Source organism: Cygnus atratus, chromosome 10 (genome assembly GCF_013377495.2).
Source record: "Cygnus atratus isolate AKBS03 ecotype Queensland, Australia chromosome 10, CAtr_DNAZoo_HiC_assembly, whole genome shotgun sequence".
NCBI classification, from domain to species: Eukaryota; Metazoa; Chordata; class Aves; order Anseriformes; family Anatidae; genus Cygnus; species Cygnus atratus.
The window spans coordinates 392,521-405,734 of NC_066371.1; the positions used below are offsets into that span (position 1 = coordinate 392,521).

The 13,214-nt window shown below is 44.9% G+C and overlaps 1 protein-coding gene and 1 long non-coding RNA gene across 10 annotated transcripts in view; one reads left to right on the forward strand and one right to left on the reverse strand.

Moving 5' to 3' along the window:
* TMCC1 (transmembrane and coiled-coil domain family 1) overlaps nucleotides 1-12,243 on the forward strand; it is a 92,051-nt gene extending 79,808 nt beyond the window's left edge. For all 9 annotated transcript variants that reach the window (XM_050712680.1, XM_035546757.2, XM_050712685.1 and 6 more), the window contains 3 exons: nucleotides 1,530-2,464; nucleotides 9,708-9,843; nucleotides 11,626-12,243. In XM_050712680.1, coding sequence (XP_050568637.1) covers nucleotides 1,530-2,464; nucleotides 9,708-9,843; nucleotides 11,626-11,940 — 1,386 coding nt within the window. In that variant the 3' untranslated portion in view covers nucleotides 11,941-12,243. The remainder of the gene's footprint in view (nucleotides 1-1,529; nucleotides 2,465-9,707; nucleotides 9,844-11,625) is intronic.
* LOC118248117 (uncharacterized) lies at nucleotides 1,524-5,157 on the reverse strand. Its single transcript, XR_004778665.2, has 3 exons — nucleotides 4,845-5,157; nucleotides 2,431-2,639; nucleotides 1,524-1,661 (listed from the first exon to the last, which is right to left on the reverse strand). It is a non-coding gene; the product is annotated as an uncharacterized LOC118248117 (long non-coding RNA).
* Nucleotides 12,244-13,214: the final 971 nt, after the last annotated feature.

Sequence of the window (13,214 nt, forward strand, 5' to 3'; positions counted from 1 at the left end):
CATTTGGTGGGTAAGCCATGAATTGAATGGTAGTTGTTTAAGTAATCAGCAATGCCGTCCATTGTTTAAATCAAGCTGCTGGTTCCAAGGAGAAAAAGAAATGTGTACCATTAAATCTTGTTTGCTGAATGTGTAGAGCGTGAATCACAGCCTGTTTATCCAGCGTGTTACAGAGCTGTTTGCTGTGTCTGTAAAAGCCAAAATGTTTATTTTGTTTTGCATGGCTTAAAACTAATTAAAACGGTGGTGGTGGTGGTTTTTCTTTCTTCTTTTTTTTTCTCTCCGTGTGAGTAGAGGTGGTTCTAAGCATCATTTTTAGACTTTACCTTTCAAAGTATTACTAAGCTACCGTCAGCACGACAGTAGCATGGATGAGAAGGTGACAGCGGCGCGGTCTGGATAGGCAAGTGGCCAGGTTTCCAGCCGACCACGTCCAAAGGATAAACAGGGCGAGGAAGAGGAGCGCTCCCGCCAGCTGCAGGGCGAGGCCTCGCCGCCGGCGCTGAGGGGCGCGGGCGGCTCCGGCCGGGGCCCTGCAGAAGCCCCGCACCCGCCGCAGCACGGGGCCGAGGCCCGGGGGCCTCGTCCCGGCGCGGGGCGGGCGCTGCGCCTCAGCCGGGCGGGGCCGGGCCGGGCCGGGCCGGGCCAGGTGGGGCGCGGCGCGGGGCGGCGCGGGGCCATGCGGGCGCCCGGCGGGAGCCATGCACTGGGAGCGGGCGCTGCTGCTCCGCCGGGCCAAGGTACCGGGGGCGCGGGGCTCGGCGGGGGCGGGCCGGGGAGCGGAAGGTGCCGCGGGACGGCTTGCTTCTTCAGGCCGGAGGAGAAGACTCGGGCGCCTGTTCTGGTCGCTTCGCGTGCCTCCTTCGCGGTGAAGCGGCGCGTAACGTCTTCGTCGCGAGTTTTCCTTCCACTCGGAGGCACCTACTCGCGCCGTGTATCGCTAGCAGCATGAGCTACAGGCCTGGGAACGTGAAGCAGGGCATGTTTTCAGAGGTCTGAAGGTCTGTTTATTTCTGCTCTGAGCACTGAGCTTAGTAGATCTTTTGTTTCACCACGTCTCGTTATTTCCTTGCTTTCATATAAATAAACGAAGTGCTGAGAATAATTTGGGTTTTCTATTTACTTGATGTATATGGCTTTTGCTCTTTCACACTCACCTTCTCTACCTTTTTATTCTGATGCCGATGGAGCTACTGGCCACATATCAAAACTTCCCAGAAGTCAGCCCGCCAAAGCTGGGTTCTCTGTCTTGCTTTGTGCTTGACTTTTTGATTGTTCAAGGCCATCAAGTATTTGGGATTTTGCTTTCCTTTTCCTCTGCTTTTACTACCTGCCCGTAAAACACGTCATGCTCAATTTTTACGTGTAGAGATTTAGAGTTTATTGATACTATACCCTGGCCAGCTGAAAAAAGGTGCATTTTTGTAGAATTACATTCACGTGTCAAGATGGTTGCTACAAAAAAGGACAGGTTTCTGTATTAGTAAAACTGGTCTTTAGTGTTTATATTTATTTCTTTCCTCATCTAGATCGAGCGATTGGAAGTCAGCAGCCTAGCGCAGACCTCTAGTGCAGTGGCCTCGAGCACTGATGGCAGCATCAATGCAGACTCTGTTGATGGGACCCCAGATCCTCAGCGTACAAAAGTGGCTATCACACATCTGCAACAGAAGATACTGAAGTTGACTGAGCAGATCAAAATCGAACAAACAGCCCGTGATGACAATGTGGCAGAGTACCTGAAACTAGCCAACAACGCAGACAAGCAGCAGAGCGCCCGTATTAAGCAAGTGTTTGAGAAGAAAAATCAGAAGTCCGCCCAGACGATCTTGCAGCTGCAGAAGAAACTAGAGCATTACCATCGAAAGCTACGAGAAATTGAACAGAATGGGATGCCGCGGCAGCCAAAGGATGTCTTCAGGGATATGCATCAGGGATTGAAAGATGTTGGAGCTAAAGTCACTGGCTTCAGTGAGGGAGTAGTAGATAGTGTTAAAGGTGGGCTTTCCAGTTTCTCCCAAGCCACACATTCAGCAGCAGGAGCTGTGGTTTCCAAACCCCGTGAGATTGCCTCCCTCATAAGGAACAAGTTTGGGAGCGCAGACAATATTGCTAATCTGAAAGACTCTTTAGAAGAAGGCCAGGAAGATGGGACAGGAGGCAAGGCTCTAGGTGTTATCCAGAACTTTCAGTCAAGCCCAAAATATGGCAGTGAGGAGGATTGCTCCAGTGCCACGTCAGGCTCAGTGGGAGCCAACAGCACAACAGGGGGCCCTGTGGGAGCTTCCAGCTCCAAAACAAACACTCTGGATATGCAGAGCTCAGGGTTTGATGCAATACTACATGAGATTCAAGAAATTCGGGAGACACAGGCAAGACTGGAAGAATCATTTGAGGACCTTAAGGTTCGCTATCAGAGGGATTACTCACTAATAATGCAGACTTTGCAGGAGGAGCGGTACAGGTAAGTACTTTTTTATTAGTTTTTCTATTAAATATGGTGAGTTGCAGAGCATGAGAGTCCTGGATAGTAGTACTCAGCAGCTTGGTTCAAGTAGGAAGCTCTGGAGTCATCTTAGGATTTTGCCCTACAAACATCGTGCTTTGTAAATATGATCCTGCTGCTCATTTCCTTCTCTCTACAAGAAAGACACAGAAAAAAAAAGAAGGCCATTTCATAATTTTTTGAGATAAAAAGTCAAGTCAAAGAAGTTTAGAAAGGTGTCCCCAGAAAATAGGAGTACATTGATGCAGTTACTGTTACCCAGGAAGTGCTTTACCCAGGAAAAAGCCCACAAAGGTCTGGGGCAAGGCAGGGTTCAGGAGGGTACAAGTGGGCAGTATCCTGACCCTGCCTCCTCCATTGCTCAGATCCACATCTACCAGAAAAAGAAATAACCAGCACTCTTAAGGCTCTCCAAAAAGACACACTCTTGATCATACACCAAAACTAGGATTTACGTTCCCTTCCCTTCTCTTCTCAGCTCTGCCCCACAGCGGCAGAGTTCAAAGAAATATTAAATGTTAACTAATGGCAGAGGTAATGTGCTGTTACTTCTGTTCTTTTTGCAGAGGTAATGTGGCTCTGGAAGTGGGTAACCCGGTGTTTTGATCAGTCTTCCCCTTGCTGGAAGGGATGGGAAGGTGGTGGGGCTGCTGCAGTACTACCAGTTCCTGGCTCTGGGTGTGACAAGGGGCAGCCTAGCAGTATGGCAGCCACCACCTCTGGCCACCTCAGTTCCTGAGGGGAACGATTTCCCTTCTCCTCCCATGCTGGCAGTGAGAGCTCTCAGCAGGCTGCCCCCGTGCTGCCCTGCAGATTGTGCTGCATCCCCATCGCATGCTGGGAGCAGGGGCTGCTCCCCAGCCTCCTGTTGGGGTGGGTAGGAGGAGTCTGGCCTTCTGCCAGCCCTTCAGGACCTAAATTCAGTATGGTTCTCCAACTGCACTTTCAGAACTTTAGATAAAAAATTCAAGGCGCCCAAATCCTCATTCTGATGGAGCACAGCAGGCCCTTGTAAGGAGCTCGTTTGTGGCCTTCACCAGTTAGACCAGGCTGTGAAGGACAAACTGAGGCTCAGTGCAGCTGCTGGGTGTGGGGACAGGCTTTCTGAAGTACCCTGTGCCATTTGTTGTGTTGGTTTGCACGGTGCTACATCGTCACCCTACAGCTTTTCAGACATGCTGGTGCCAGATCATTGGAAAAACATTTGAAAAGGCTTAGCCTGCTAGGATCTTGTAGTGACAGCAGGCTTTCTGTGTGTTTTGCAAAGCTTGGCTAGACAAAGCCAGACCAACATCACTTTCTAATCCCACGTTGCAACCATCAGCGATTTACTGAAACCGGAGCCTAACACAGCAACTTTGGTTCCTAATACTTCATTGTCATGAAGTCACGCTGTGAAGCGATGTAGAGTTTGATCTTCTGTGCCCCAGAAGAGAGGGGTCCTGTTGTCTGGTGCTGTGTAGGTTGTTGTTTCACACATACAGCAGTAGCCATTCATAGTGGAACGCTATATGCAAGCACAGTCCAACTGAAGGAGTGGCTTGAAATTAAAACAAAAGACCTTGGTTGGGAACTGATGTCTCATGTCAGCTAAACTGACTAGTTATTCCCTGAAACCATTTAGCAAGCTTCACATAGGTCCTTCTACGAGTCCAGTATGAAGTGCTACCTTGAAGGTAAGCCCATAGCCTAACCAAGACAGCCTGGAGTGAAAAGCTTCCAGGAGAGTATGTATTTAGCTTATAAAGGCATAAAACGATAGTGATTTAGACTTGCCATTTGGAAAGCTGATGCAAATTAATTGAAGGTGTGACCTTTAAAAAGGACCAGTTGAACCACACTAAGTGCTCTTGTCTCTACAAGCTTTCAGAGATGAGCAGGTAACTGCACGATCCACAAGGAGCTCACGGATTAATCACATTGAGAAAAATACCTTATGTACAAATCTAGGTTCTTGTTGGATAGCTTCCATATTTTAAAATATCATGAAGATAAAAGACAGCATTCCCCTGAGAAATGGAAGGCTATGCGGTATGCATGAGGTCTGGGAGGACAGTGCTGCCTCGACTGAGGAGGCCAGCCCCTGTTCCTCTGACCAGTAACTCTTCTTCTTCATCTCTCTTCAGAAAAAAAAAATGGGAAAGAGAAATGGAGGTCATGGTTTGAGGCTGGGGATTCAAATTAATCATAACTGGTTTTAGAAGCTATAAATACCTCACAACTCTGCTCTGTTTCTGGGGGGTGTTCAAAAACAAGCACTGAGTCCAGTTAAGGTTTAAAAAAAATTATTTTAGAGAAGCCTTTGCTTATAGGGCTGCACTGAGTATTTGTATTGTACCTGGAAGCTGGAAGAAAGCAAGTGCTGTACCATTTCTCACCCAGTCTTGATCCATTTCCTCTTTTGTAGGTTTCTGCTTTTTTTGCAGGTTCTAGTCTTTTTTCCTTGCGCGTTCATTTAGCTTCTGTTTATCACCCACGGCTTGCCTCGCAGGTTTTCCTTGACCTACTCCATCTCCTCCCTCTCTTTCCCCGCTTCAAGACCTTGCTGTCAGTCGGCACGGCTCTCTTCGTTAGCCGGCCCCAGGGCAGGGCCTTGCTGGTGCAGTCACCCCAGTTCTGCGCTGCGGGGCGCGGGGGCGCGCAGCCCGGCCCTGCCCTGCCCGCCCATTGGCAGGGCGCGCTGGCCCCACAGCACCGCGCCACTCGTCCGGGGCTGAATCATCGAGGAAGGAAGATCCTGGCCCGCTCCTTTGCAGCCACTGTGTTGCCTCTGCGCTGGGAACGAGCCCTGGGACAGCCTGTTGCTTATCGTGGCGGTAGAAGGGTGGCAGTTGTTTACTGATACGAGCAGGGACTTTCTGTGCTGTTGAGACCAAAATAAAGTTCCTGCTGAGTATTTTCATCTTTCTTGTCCCTTCAGGAACCTGTTTGTACACAGTGAAATCCATGAGCTCATACATTTGGAGTGTGGCCAGTCTGAGCGTTTGGGTTTCTGCCCAACCCAGCATCCTTGGAAAGTGCATTTAAATCTCTCACATTCCTGTCAGAGAAATCTGTCAGCCAAAATGATGGAAGCTTGTGCTTTCATTTTTGTTACAGTCTGATCGCTGGGCTTCAGTCTGTTCTCATTTATTTTCAAATGGATCAGATGTGCTAAACTTTTGAGGTCTAGAATGGTTGAACAGTAAGCCAGGGCAGCAAAAGCTGTGTGTTCAGTGTAGAAGGACCCTCACCCAGGTGCAGAAGCACTGAAACATTCCTGCAGAGCTGTTTTCTCTCACCAGGAGAGGCTTTGGAGCTGAAAGCACGGCATAAATACTGGCACAGAGTATTTATTTGGAGCAAGCTCTGTCCCTTGTGTATCCTTTAGGTAGAAGACATGGAGTATATTGCAAATAGATACTGCTTCTAGCTATTATTCTGCTATCGATAGCAGTGTGTTCAGTAGCATAAAAAATGTATTTGGATGACAAATAAAGGCTAGAGGAGATTCTGTATAACGTAGCCACCGAAAAAAGGTTTTAAGGGATGTTTGAGGAGAGATGTATTAAACTCAGTTCACTGTGTGCTGTACAGATCTTTTACCATAAGTTCAGTCAGTTTCTTTACTTGCCAGAGCACTTGCTGAGTACAGATAAAATGTCTTCATCATCATGTATCTCCCATAAATATGCTGTATTAGCTGTGTATTTTGCAACTGTTACCTGAAAATGCCTAAACGCGCTTAAAAAATGAAATTGCAATAATTGTTTTCCACAAAGTCATTTTCAAGTCAGTTTTCTGATTTCCAAAGAGTGAGCCTCAGAAAATGCGTGGAAATCTGACATGACTTTTCTAAACAAAGTATTTCCGTATCCCATACTTTAGCCAAACACCCCAACAGTATACTGGATGTCTTCCATATGGGCATCTCTGATAATGAAATATGTATGATGATTATCACTCATCTATTACATAGGAAAGTTTCTGTGTTATAGCTTGTTAATCTGTGCTGTAGTAATTTTAAGGGGAAATTTCACGTTTTAGGTGGTGATAAAATAATTCTTACATTCTAATGAGAAATTTCAGTACCTGGAATGGAATGGGATTTGATCAGCAGAGGCACTGCTATTTGCACAGGCAAGTTTAGAGTCTGTTGCAAAGATGCTGACACTTGCACATTGGAAAGGGATGTATGAGTGTAGTCTTAACCCTTTTGGCAGGCGTCTTGTCCCTTTTGTTTTTGTAATGCCTCTAAACTAAATCTGAACCATCCTTCAACAGAAAACCCTGGCTTCTGGCCCTGTAAGTCATGTGATCCCCTTTTAGCTTTTCAGATTTGAACACCAATATAAAACTGTGGAAAAAAGTCATTTTCTAAATTGTAGATAATGGGACTAGGAGTGAAAAGGAGATGAACAGAGGACATATAATTTCAAAAATAAGTCATTTTATTATTATTATTATTTTTAATAACCCAATTCCAGCAGTTGTCTACAAAAAAAAAAAAGGCGTGTGATTGTCGTGTGCAAACCGTAAAAGCTCTTGAGTCGAGCAGGTGGGACTCCTTGGAAAACTAAGTTTGGTTCTGGAACAAGACAGTAGTCCACCTTTCTGGGCAGGGAGGACTGGAGCCAGCCTTTTAGCTAATCATGTTAGCAAAATCATGTGTTGATAATCATGTTATCCATATAGTTAAGAATTTTGCTTGAACTCTTAACTATATGGATTTGAAGGTTTTCCTTATGTTTCCTGTAGTTTGAGGTAGTTTTGAAGTTCTTGAAATAAAATTGTTTCTTGTTAAAGAACAGGATATAAGCTGCCTGGCAACAGCTGTTTTGTGAAGGGTGTTTATGTGGGAGAAGGTTAAAAAACATAATCATGGTATTTTCAGGTATACTTAAGCTCCTTTTTGTGTAATAAACTCAATGGGGAATTTTGAATTACATTAACAAGCTGAATAGATTTCAAGTAATTTATGCTGCCTTTGGGACTTAGAGTGAATTTAGTTACGATTTCTCAGTTGTTGGCAAGTTTTGTTTTGTTTTGTGTTCTTTTTAAACTGGGTGGGAACAAATGGCAATATTAATTATCCAGGCTCCTTCTTCATTAGCCAGTCTTCACATGGCTGTTCTCATGTCTGCAGCTTGTAGTTCCTGGGAAACCAGTTCTTGCATGTCCTGCCTTGGTTGCACAGAGACTCTGGCACCATCCTGGGCTGAGCCGTGTCAGCAGGTGGTTGTCTGAGTCTCACTGCTGGTTGACCACATGTATTTCATTGTTGGAAATTGTCACGCTACACCTGACTCCTCCTTTTTAGATTAAAGGAATATTACATTGGGAATGTGAATGAAAATTCTCGTTAGACTTCTCAGTTAAAAACAAAAACCCAAGAACATTGTTAAAAACTAGTTTATGCCTGCAGATTCTGAATATTTAGTTCATGAAGCACCAGAAATCTTGGAATTAAAAAAAAAAAAAAAAAAAGGATTTTTGTTTCAGTTTCAGAACTTGTAATTAAATTCTTGTTTGTAGATAAATATTGATTATTCATTTTATGCATGTGGATATGTGTATAAATTAAATTCAGATAGGGTCAGAGGGGAACTGAAATTAAAACAAGAAATTATCTACGTTGAACTCCTTACAAATTTCTCAATTACTAGTATCAAGGGTCAGGTGATAATAGCTGTACTGTAAAGTTGTTCCATGCTGTTACAATGAGTAGACAGTCAGTGGAAATGAGCATAGGAGAAGTCTGATGGCCACAACAGTTGTACCCATACCTTAGTTGCTGTCAGAGCTATCACTAACAGTGGACAAATAATGAGAAATTAGTGGGGAGCATGGTGGAAGAGGCTGGTATGGATGGTACTTAGCTGGGCGTTCCTGACCCTTGAGCTAGTGGCCTAAGCTCTCTGAGCATGTTTGCCTTTTGAAAGAAAGACAAACACTTGCCTGATTCTTAAAGGGTATTGAAACATGAGTTGCTTGCAAAGCACATGAAATTTCAAAAATTAAGTGCTACATACAGACATGAAGTATCCCTAATGTATTTTGAAAGTGCTAAAATAACATGGTACTATCACCGAAGTCAGTTTAAAACTTTCTCAGAATTGTCATTACTAATTTTTTTGTTCAACCCTCTGCCTCCAAACTGCTCTTGGTCCATTCACTGTAGCAAACTGAAAAATAAGCCTGCAGGTTAGTGATTCATGTTCCCTTCTTATAAATAATACAATGATCTTTGCTAGTTAAGCTGAATCATTCAATGGAGATAAAGAAAAAAATAAATCAGACATCTCTATGACATCTCTCACATGGAAAGACCAGACAAGGCCATCACGTTCTCCGAGGCATCAGTCACATGTTATTTCATTGTAATTTTTGCGCAATTACTGTTCCACGTATAGATGAAAATGCTTAAGAGTTTACGGTATTAGAAGGGAACTTAGTCTGGTTAAAACAGAAGTTTGGGGAATAAATATTCTAATTCTGTCCTTGATTTCTTCCATCACTTGACTGTTGTCATTTGACCTTTCTGCTTGTTTTTCCCCAGGCTTAAAGCAGGCTTAATGTTATCTTACCTGCTAGAAAGAATTTCCTTAATTCCCAGTGAGAAGGCCTTATATTGTTTGCAAAGCAGACTTCCATAGCAATTGAGGTAGCCACACTAGAATCATAGAATGAGAAAATATCCTTAGTTGGAAAGGACCCACAAGGATCACCGAGTCCAACTCCTGGCTCTGCACAAGACCACCCAAAAATCAGATCATGTGTCTGAGAGTGTTGTCCAAATGCTCCTTGATCTCCAGCAGGCTCGGTGCTGTGACCACTGCCCTGGGCAGCCTGTCCCAGTGCCCGACCACCTCTGGGTGCAGAACCTTTCCCTAACCCCAGCCTGACCCTCCCCTGCCCCAGCTCCACGCCGTTCCCTCGGGTCCTGTCGCTGTCCCCAGAGAGCAGAGCTCAGCGCCTACCCCTCCGCTCCCTGTGAGGGAGCTGCAGGCTGCCATGAGGCCTCCTCTCAGGGTCCTCTTCTCCACACTCAACAACAAGGGACCTCAGCTGCTCCTCATACGTTTTTCCCACTAGACCCTTCGCCAATTTTGTTGCCCTGGTTTTCAATAAAAAGTCTGTGGTGTTCATTGCTCAATTGTTATTGTGTAATTGTGCCTTCCTCTTCTCATTAAAGCTACTGTACCGTGTGTCTGATTTCTAGATGTGAAAGACTCGAAGAGCAGCTAAACGACCTGACTGAGCTCCACCAGAATGAGATCCTGAATCTGAAACAGGAGCTGGCCAGCATGGAGGAGAAAATTGCCTACCAGTCTTATGAGCGAGCCCGGGACATCCAGGTGGGTGGCAGAAACAAGGGCACTCAAGTCCAGTCTTCCACCTGCCCTTTCAGTAACTGCTTTGCTTTTGAAATACTTCTTTGATTTAATACTTGTTTTTAATTGCTGTAGATTTATTCCAAAACTGCATGTTAAAAATAACTGAAGAAGGCAGGATCACCTTAGCAGGCTTGGCTTTTGTCACACTTCTGGTCCAGCTGCGAGTTGTGTTGAGTTGATGTGCATTCAGGCTTCTCGTTGTTTGACGAGGCTGATCAGTTTTACCCATTACTTTCAGGTAACATAACTAAAGAGAAGCGTCATGCTTCATTGACAGACATTATGCAGTGGCAGAGAAATGTAACAGGTGACAATGACCTTTAAGTTAAGCTTAAAATAAATCAGTGTTTGTGGACAGTGGTGCCATGGCCTCTCTCAGTAAACAGCAGCCTCTCTGAAGAATGTTGCAATATTCAGGTTTCATTCTCCTTTCTCATTTAACACAGCAGGAAGAAGTAAGGTTGGAAACTTAAAATGAAGTGGGGGGTTCTCAATAGCTTTTTTAATCTTCATTTATGATTCAGCACTTCCGGTGTAAACTTGCAAATCGGTTTAGAGTGTTCCTCAGCATTGCTGAGGAAAAGGTAAGCATTAAGTTTTCTTGCATGAAAGAACAGCTATGGGCATCGGCTGATGTTGCAGAGGAACACTTGACACAGCTAGGTCTGTAGGCAGAACATCCTGGTTCCTATTTGAACATCAGTCTGAGGGACACTGCTGCTCTCTGCAGACTTTTGGTTGTTACCCAACGTTGGCCTTTAGGTCATGAGAAAAGCAGTTCAGAGGGAAGATTAATGGCAAAACTGTAATTTTCTGTCTCCAAGAGCAGAAATGTGCCGTTGCAAATTGCCCTAAAACCCCTCCTGCTTGTCAGTAGCCCACCTGCTGCATGTTGGCCCACTTGCCAAGGCTTGCTGCACTCTGGAGGAGATCTTCCTCCCATGACACCAGCTGTGCAATCCCAGCCCTGGCACTCCTCAGTCTTTTCCCTGAGCTCATTCAGCTTGCTAACCAAGCAGAATGGGGCTGAGCCTCTTTGATTAGTTACTTTGTTGACTCCAGTTTTCTGCCAGATTGAGCAGAGAACTGATTGGGCTCACAGAGGGGTCAGACCAGCACAAGCCAGGGAAAAGAAACTGATGGAAATGAGAGGCTCTGGTAAGCAAACAGAGTGGAAGAGGAGGAGATGCGGGCTGGACACAGCGCCTTTGTGCCCTCAGTGTCTCTTGAAACCAAAGCTGAGGTGAGCAGCCCACTGGGTAGCCCCTGCTTTCCAGACAGATGAAGGTTGTCTGGTTGCAGAGGGCTATTGGTGTCCTCCTCCATCTGTGTCCGACCACAAGACAGGAGGGATGATGAGCTCTCAGGTGACCTTTATACCACCTACAGGGACAGACAGCTGACGTTGCAGAGTGGCAGCTGAAATGCATGTTTCAACAAAGGCTGGCTTCTGCTCAAGCTGTCACCTTTCTCTGTCAAGCCTCAGTCATGTAAATGAGATCACATGTTTTGTTACAAACTGTAGTACCTAGTTAATGAGGGACTCCTCAATCACGTGAAATGGCACAGCCTCTTCTACTCCTGCTGCAGGATACGAAATCAATGTAGTGACTCATATCCTGCAGAAGAGTGCGTGAGGAAGCTGGCTCTGGTCTGGTCTAGTCAGTAAGATGAGTGCCGTGGACCACCACGGGGGTGGGCTTGTAGGGTGCTGGCAACCGAGCAGTATGTTCTTGCCGACAGGAGGCACTGGAAGCGTGCCAGACCCGCATCTCCAAGATGGAACTGCAGCAGCAGCAGCAGCAGGTGGTGCAGCTGGAGGGTCTGGAGAATGCCACAGCCAGGAACCTGCTGGGGAAGTTCATCAACATCCTCCTGGCTGTCATGGCAGTCCTCCTTGTCTTCGTCTCCACTGTGGCCAACTGTGTCGTGCCCCTCATGAAAACTCGCAATAGGACGTTCAGCACTTTATTCATAGTGGTTTTCATTGCCTTTTTGTGGAAGCACTGGGATGCCATCTCTGGCTACTTGGAACGGTTCTTGTCTCCCCCCAGATGATGGCATGAGGAATTGGCTGCGTCGCTCCCCTCCCATCACGCTCAGTGAGCAAGCGTGGCAAAGATTAGTCAGCAACTACTCCGCTGAAGTTTTAAAGTGTCCGAGTGAATTTGTTTACATTTAGAATAACGTTTTTTCTCTGCAAGATGCATTGCAATAGTATTTTTTAGATTTTATTCAAGAACTCTTTTTTGGCGAGAATCCTGGATAATTTTTATGTAGCATGGTTCTCTTTGGATGCAAATCTTAAGATTCTTTAAAGTGTACAAAAGAAATAAATAAAACACAGAAATTTGGAGCATACCAATGGGCAATTTAAATTGTGGCTTGAACTACTGTACTAAACCTGTCAGGAAGAGGAGAATGTGTTTAACTTAAGATGAGCAAAGCTAAATGTAGTGCACAACCTTGAGGGATGGTACCACAGCAAACCTGTAACACTAAACTTTTACTGTGAAGTCTGCTCACATTCCATGTCCAAATGTATGGGTTCAGAGTGGTTTCTTTCCTTAACGAGAAAATACAACGCATGGATCTCTTTCCCAACTCAGCATCTGGGTTTGCCATTTGTGCTAACCTGGCTTAGAGAAACTTTCTGTAAGGCTGATCAACTTTGCCAAGTATATGAAGTGGAAGCATCATGCCATACACAGTAACTGCACAGTTGTGCTACAGTATTTGAAGTAGTCCTTGAAATACTTATCTTTAAGCAGAAGCCCTTGGTCGCACTTTTAAGGTTTTTTTTATATATGTATATTCACAGATTTAAAAAAAATCCAAACAGCATACTTGAAGAGTGTAATACTCAAACTCTCAGTGCTTCCTTATTGTTTCTAATATAGGATTTTTTATTATAATTATTATTATTATTATTGGGGTTTTTTTTTGGAAGGGGTTGGGAGGGTCATTACTTTTTTTTTTTCCTTTTAAATAAAGAAGTGATGTTTTTAAATGAAGAAATGCGTGAATAATTGTGAGCCGTCTTGTCCTGAAACAGTTTTGAGGAGGGCAGAAAGTAGTTTCTAGTGCCAGCCTGTCTGGAACACAGTGATGTTCATATGCCATTTACCTGTCCTCCTGTGCATACAGATGCAGCATCATGAAAAACATCTATCTTCTCCACACATTGTTGTCATGCAGGGTTTTGTTTGTTTGTTTGTTTTGGTTTTTGTTTTTGTTTCCAAATGTGAAAGAGAATATGTTTGTATTCCTCATGTTATCATCTCTCATTCCTGACCTCAGGATAAGAATAAGGAATTTCTTTTCATCCCTTC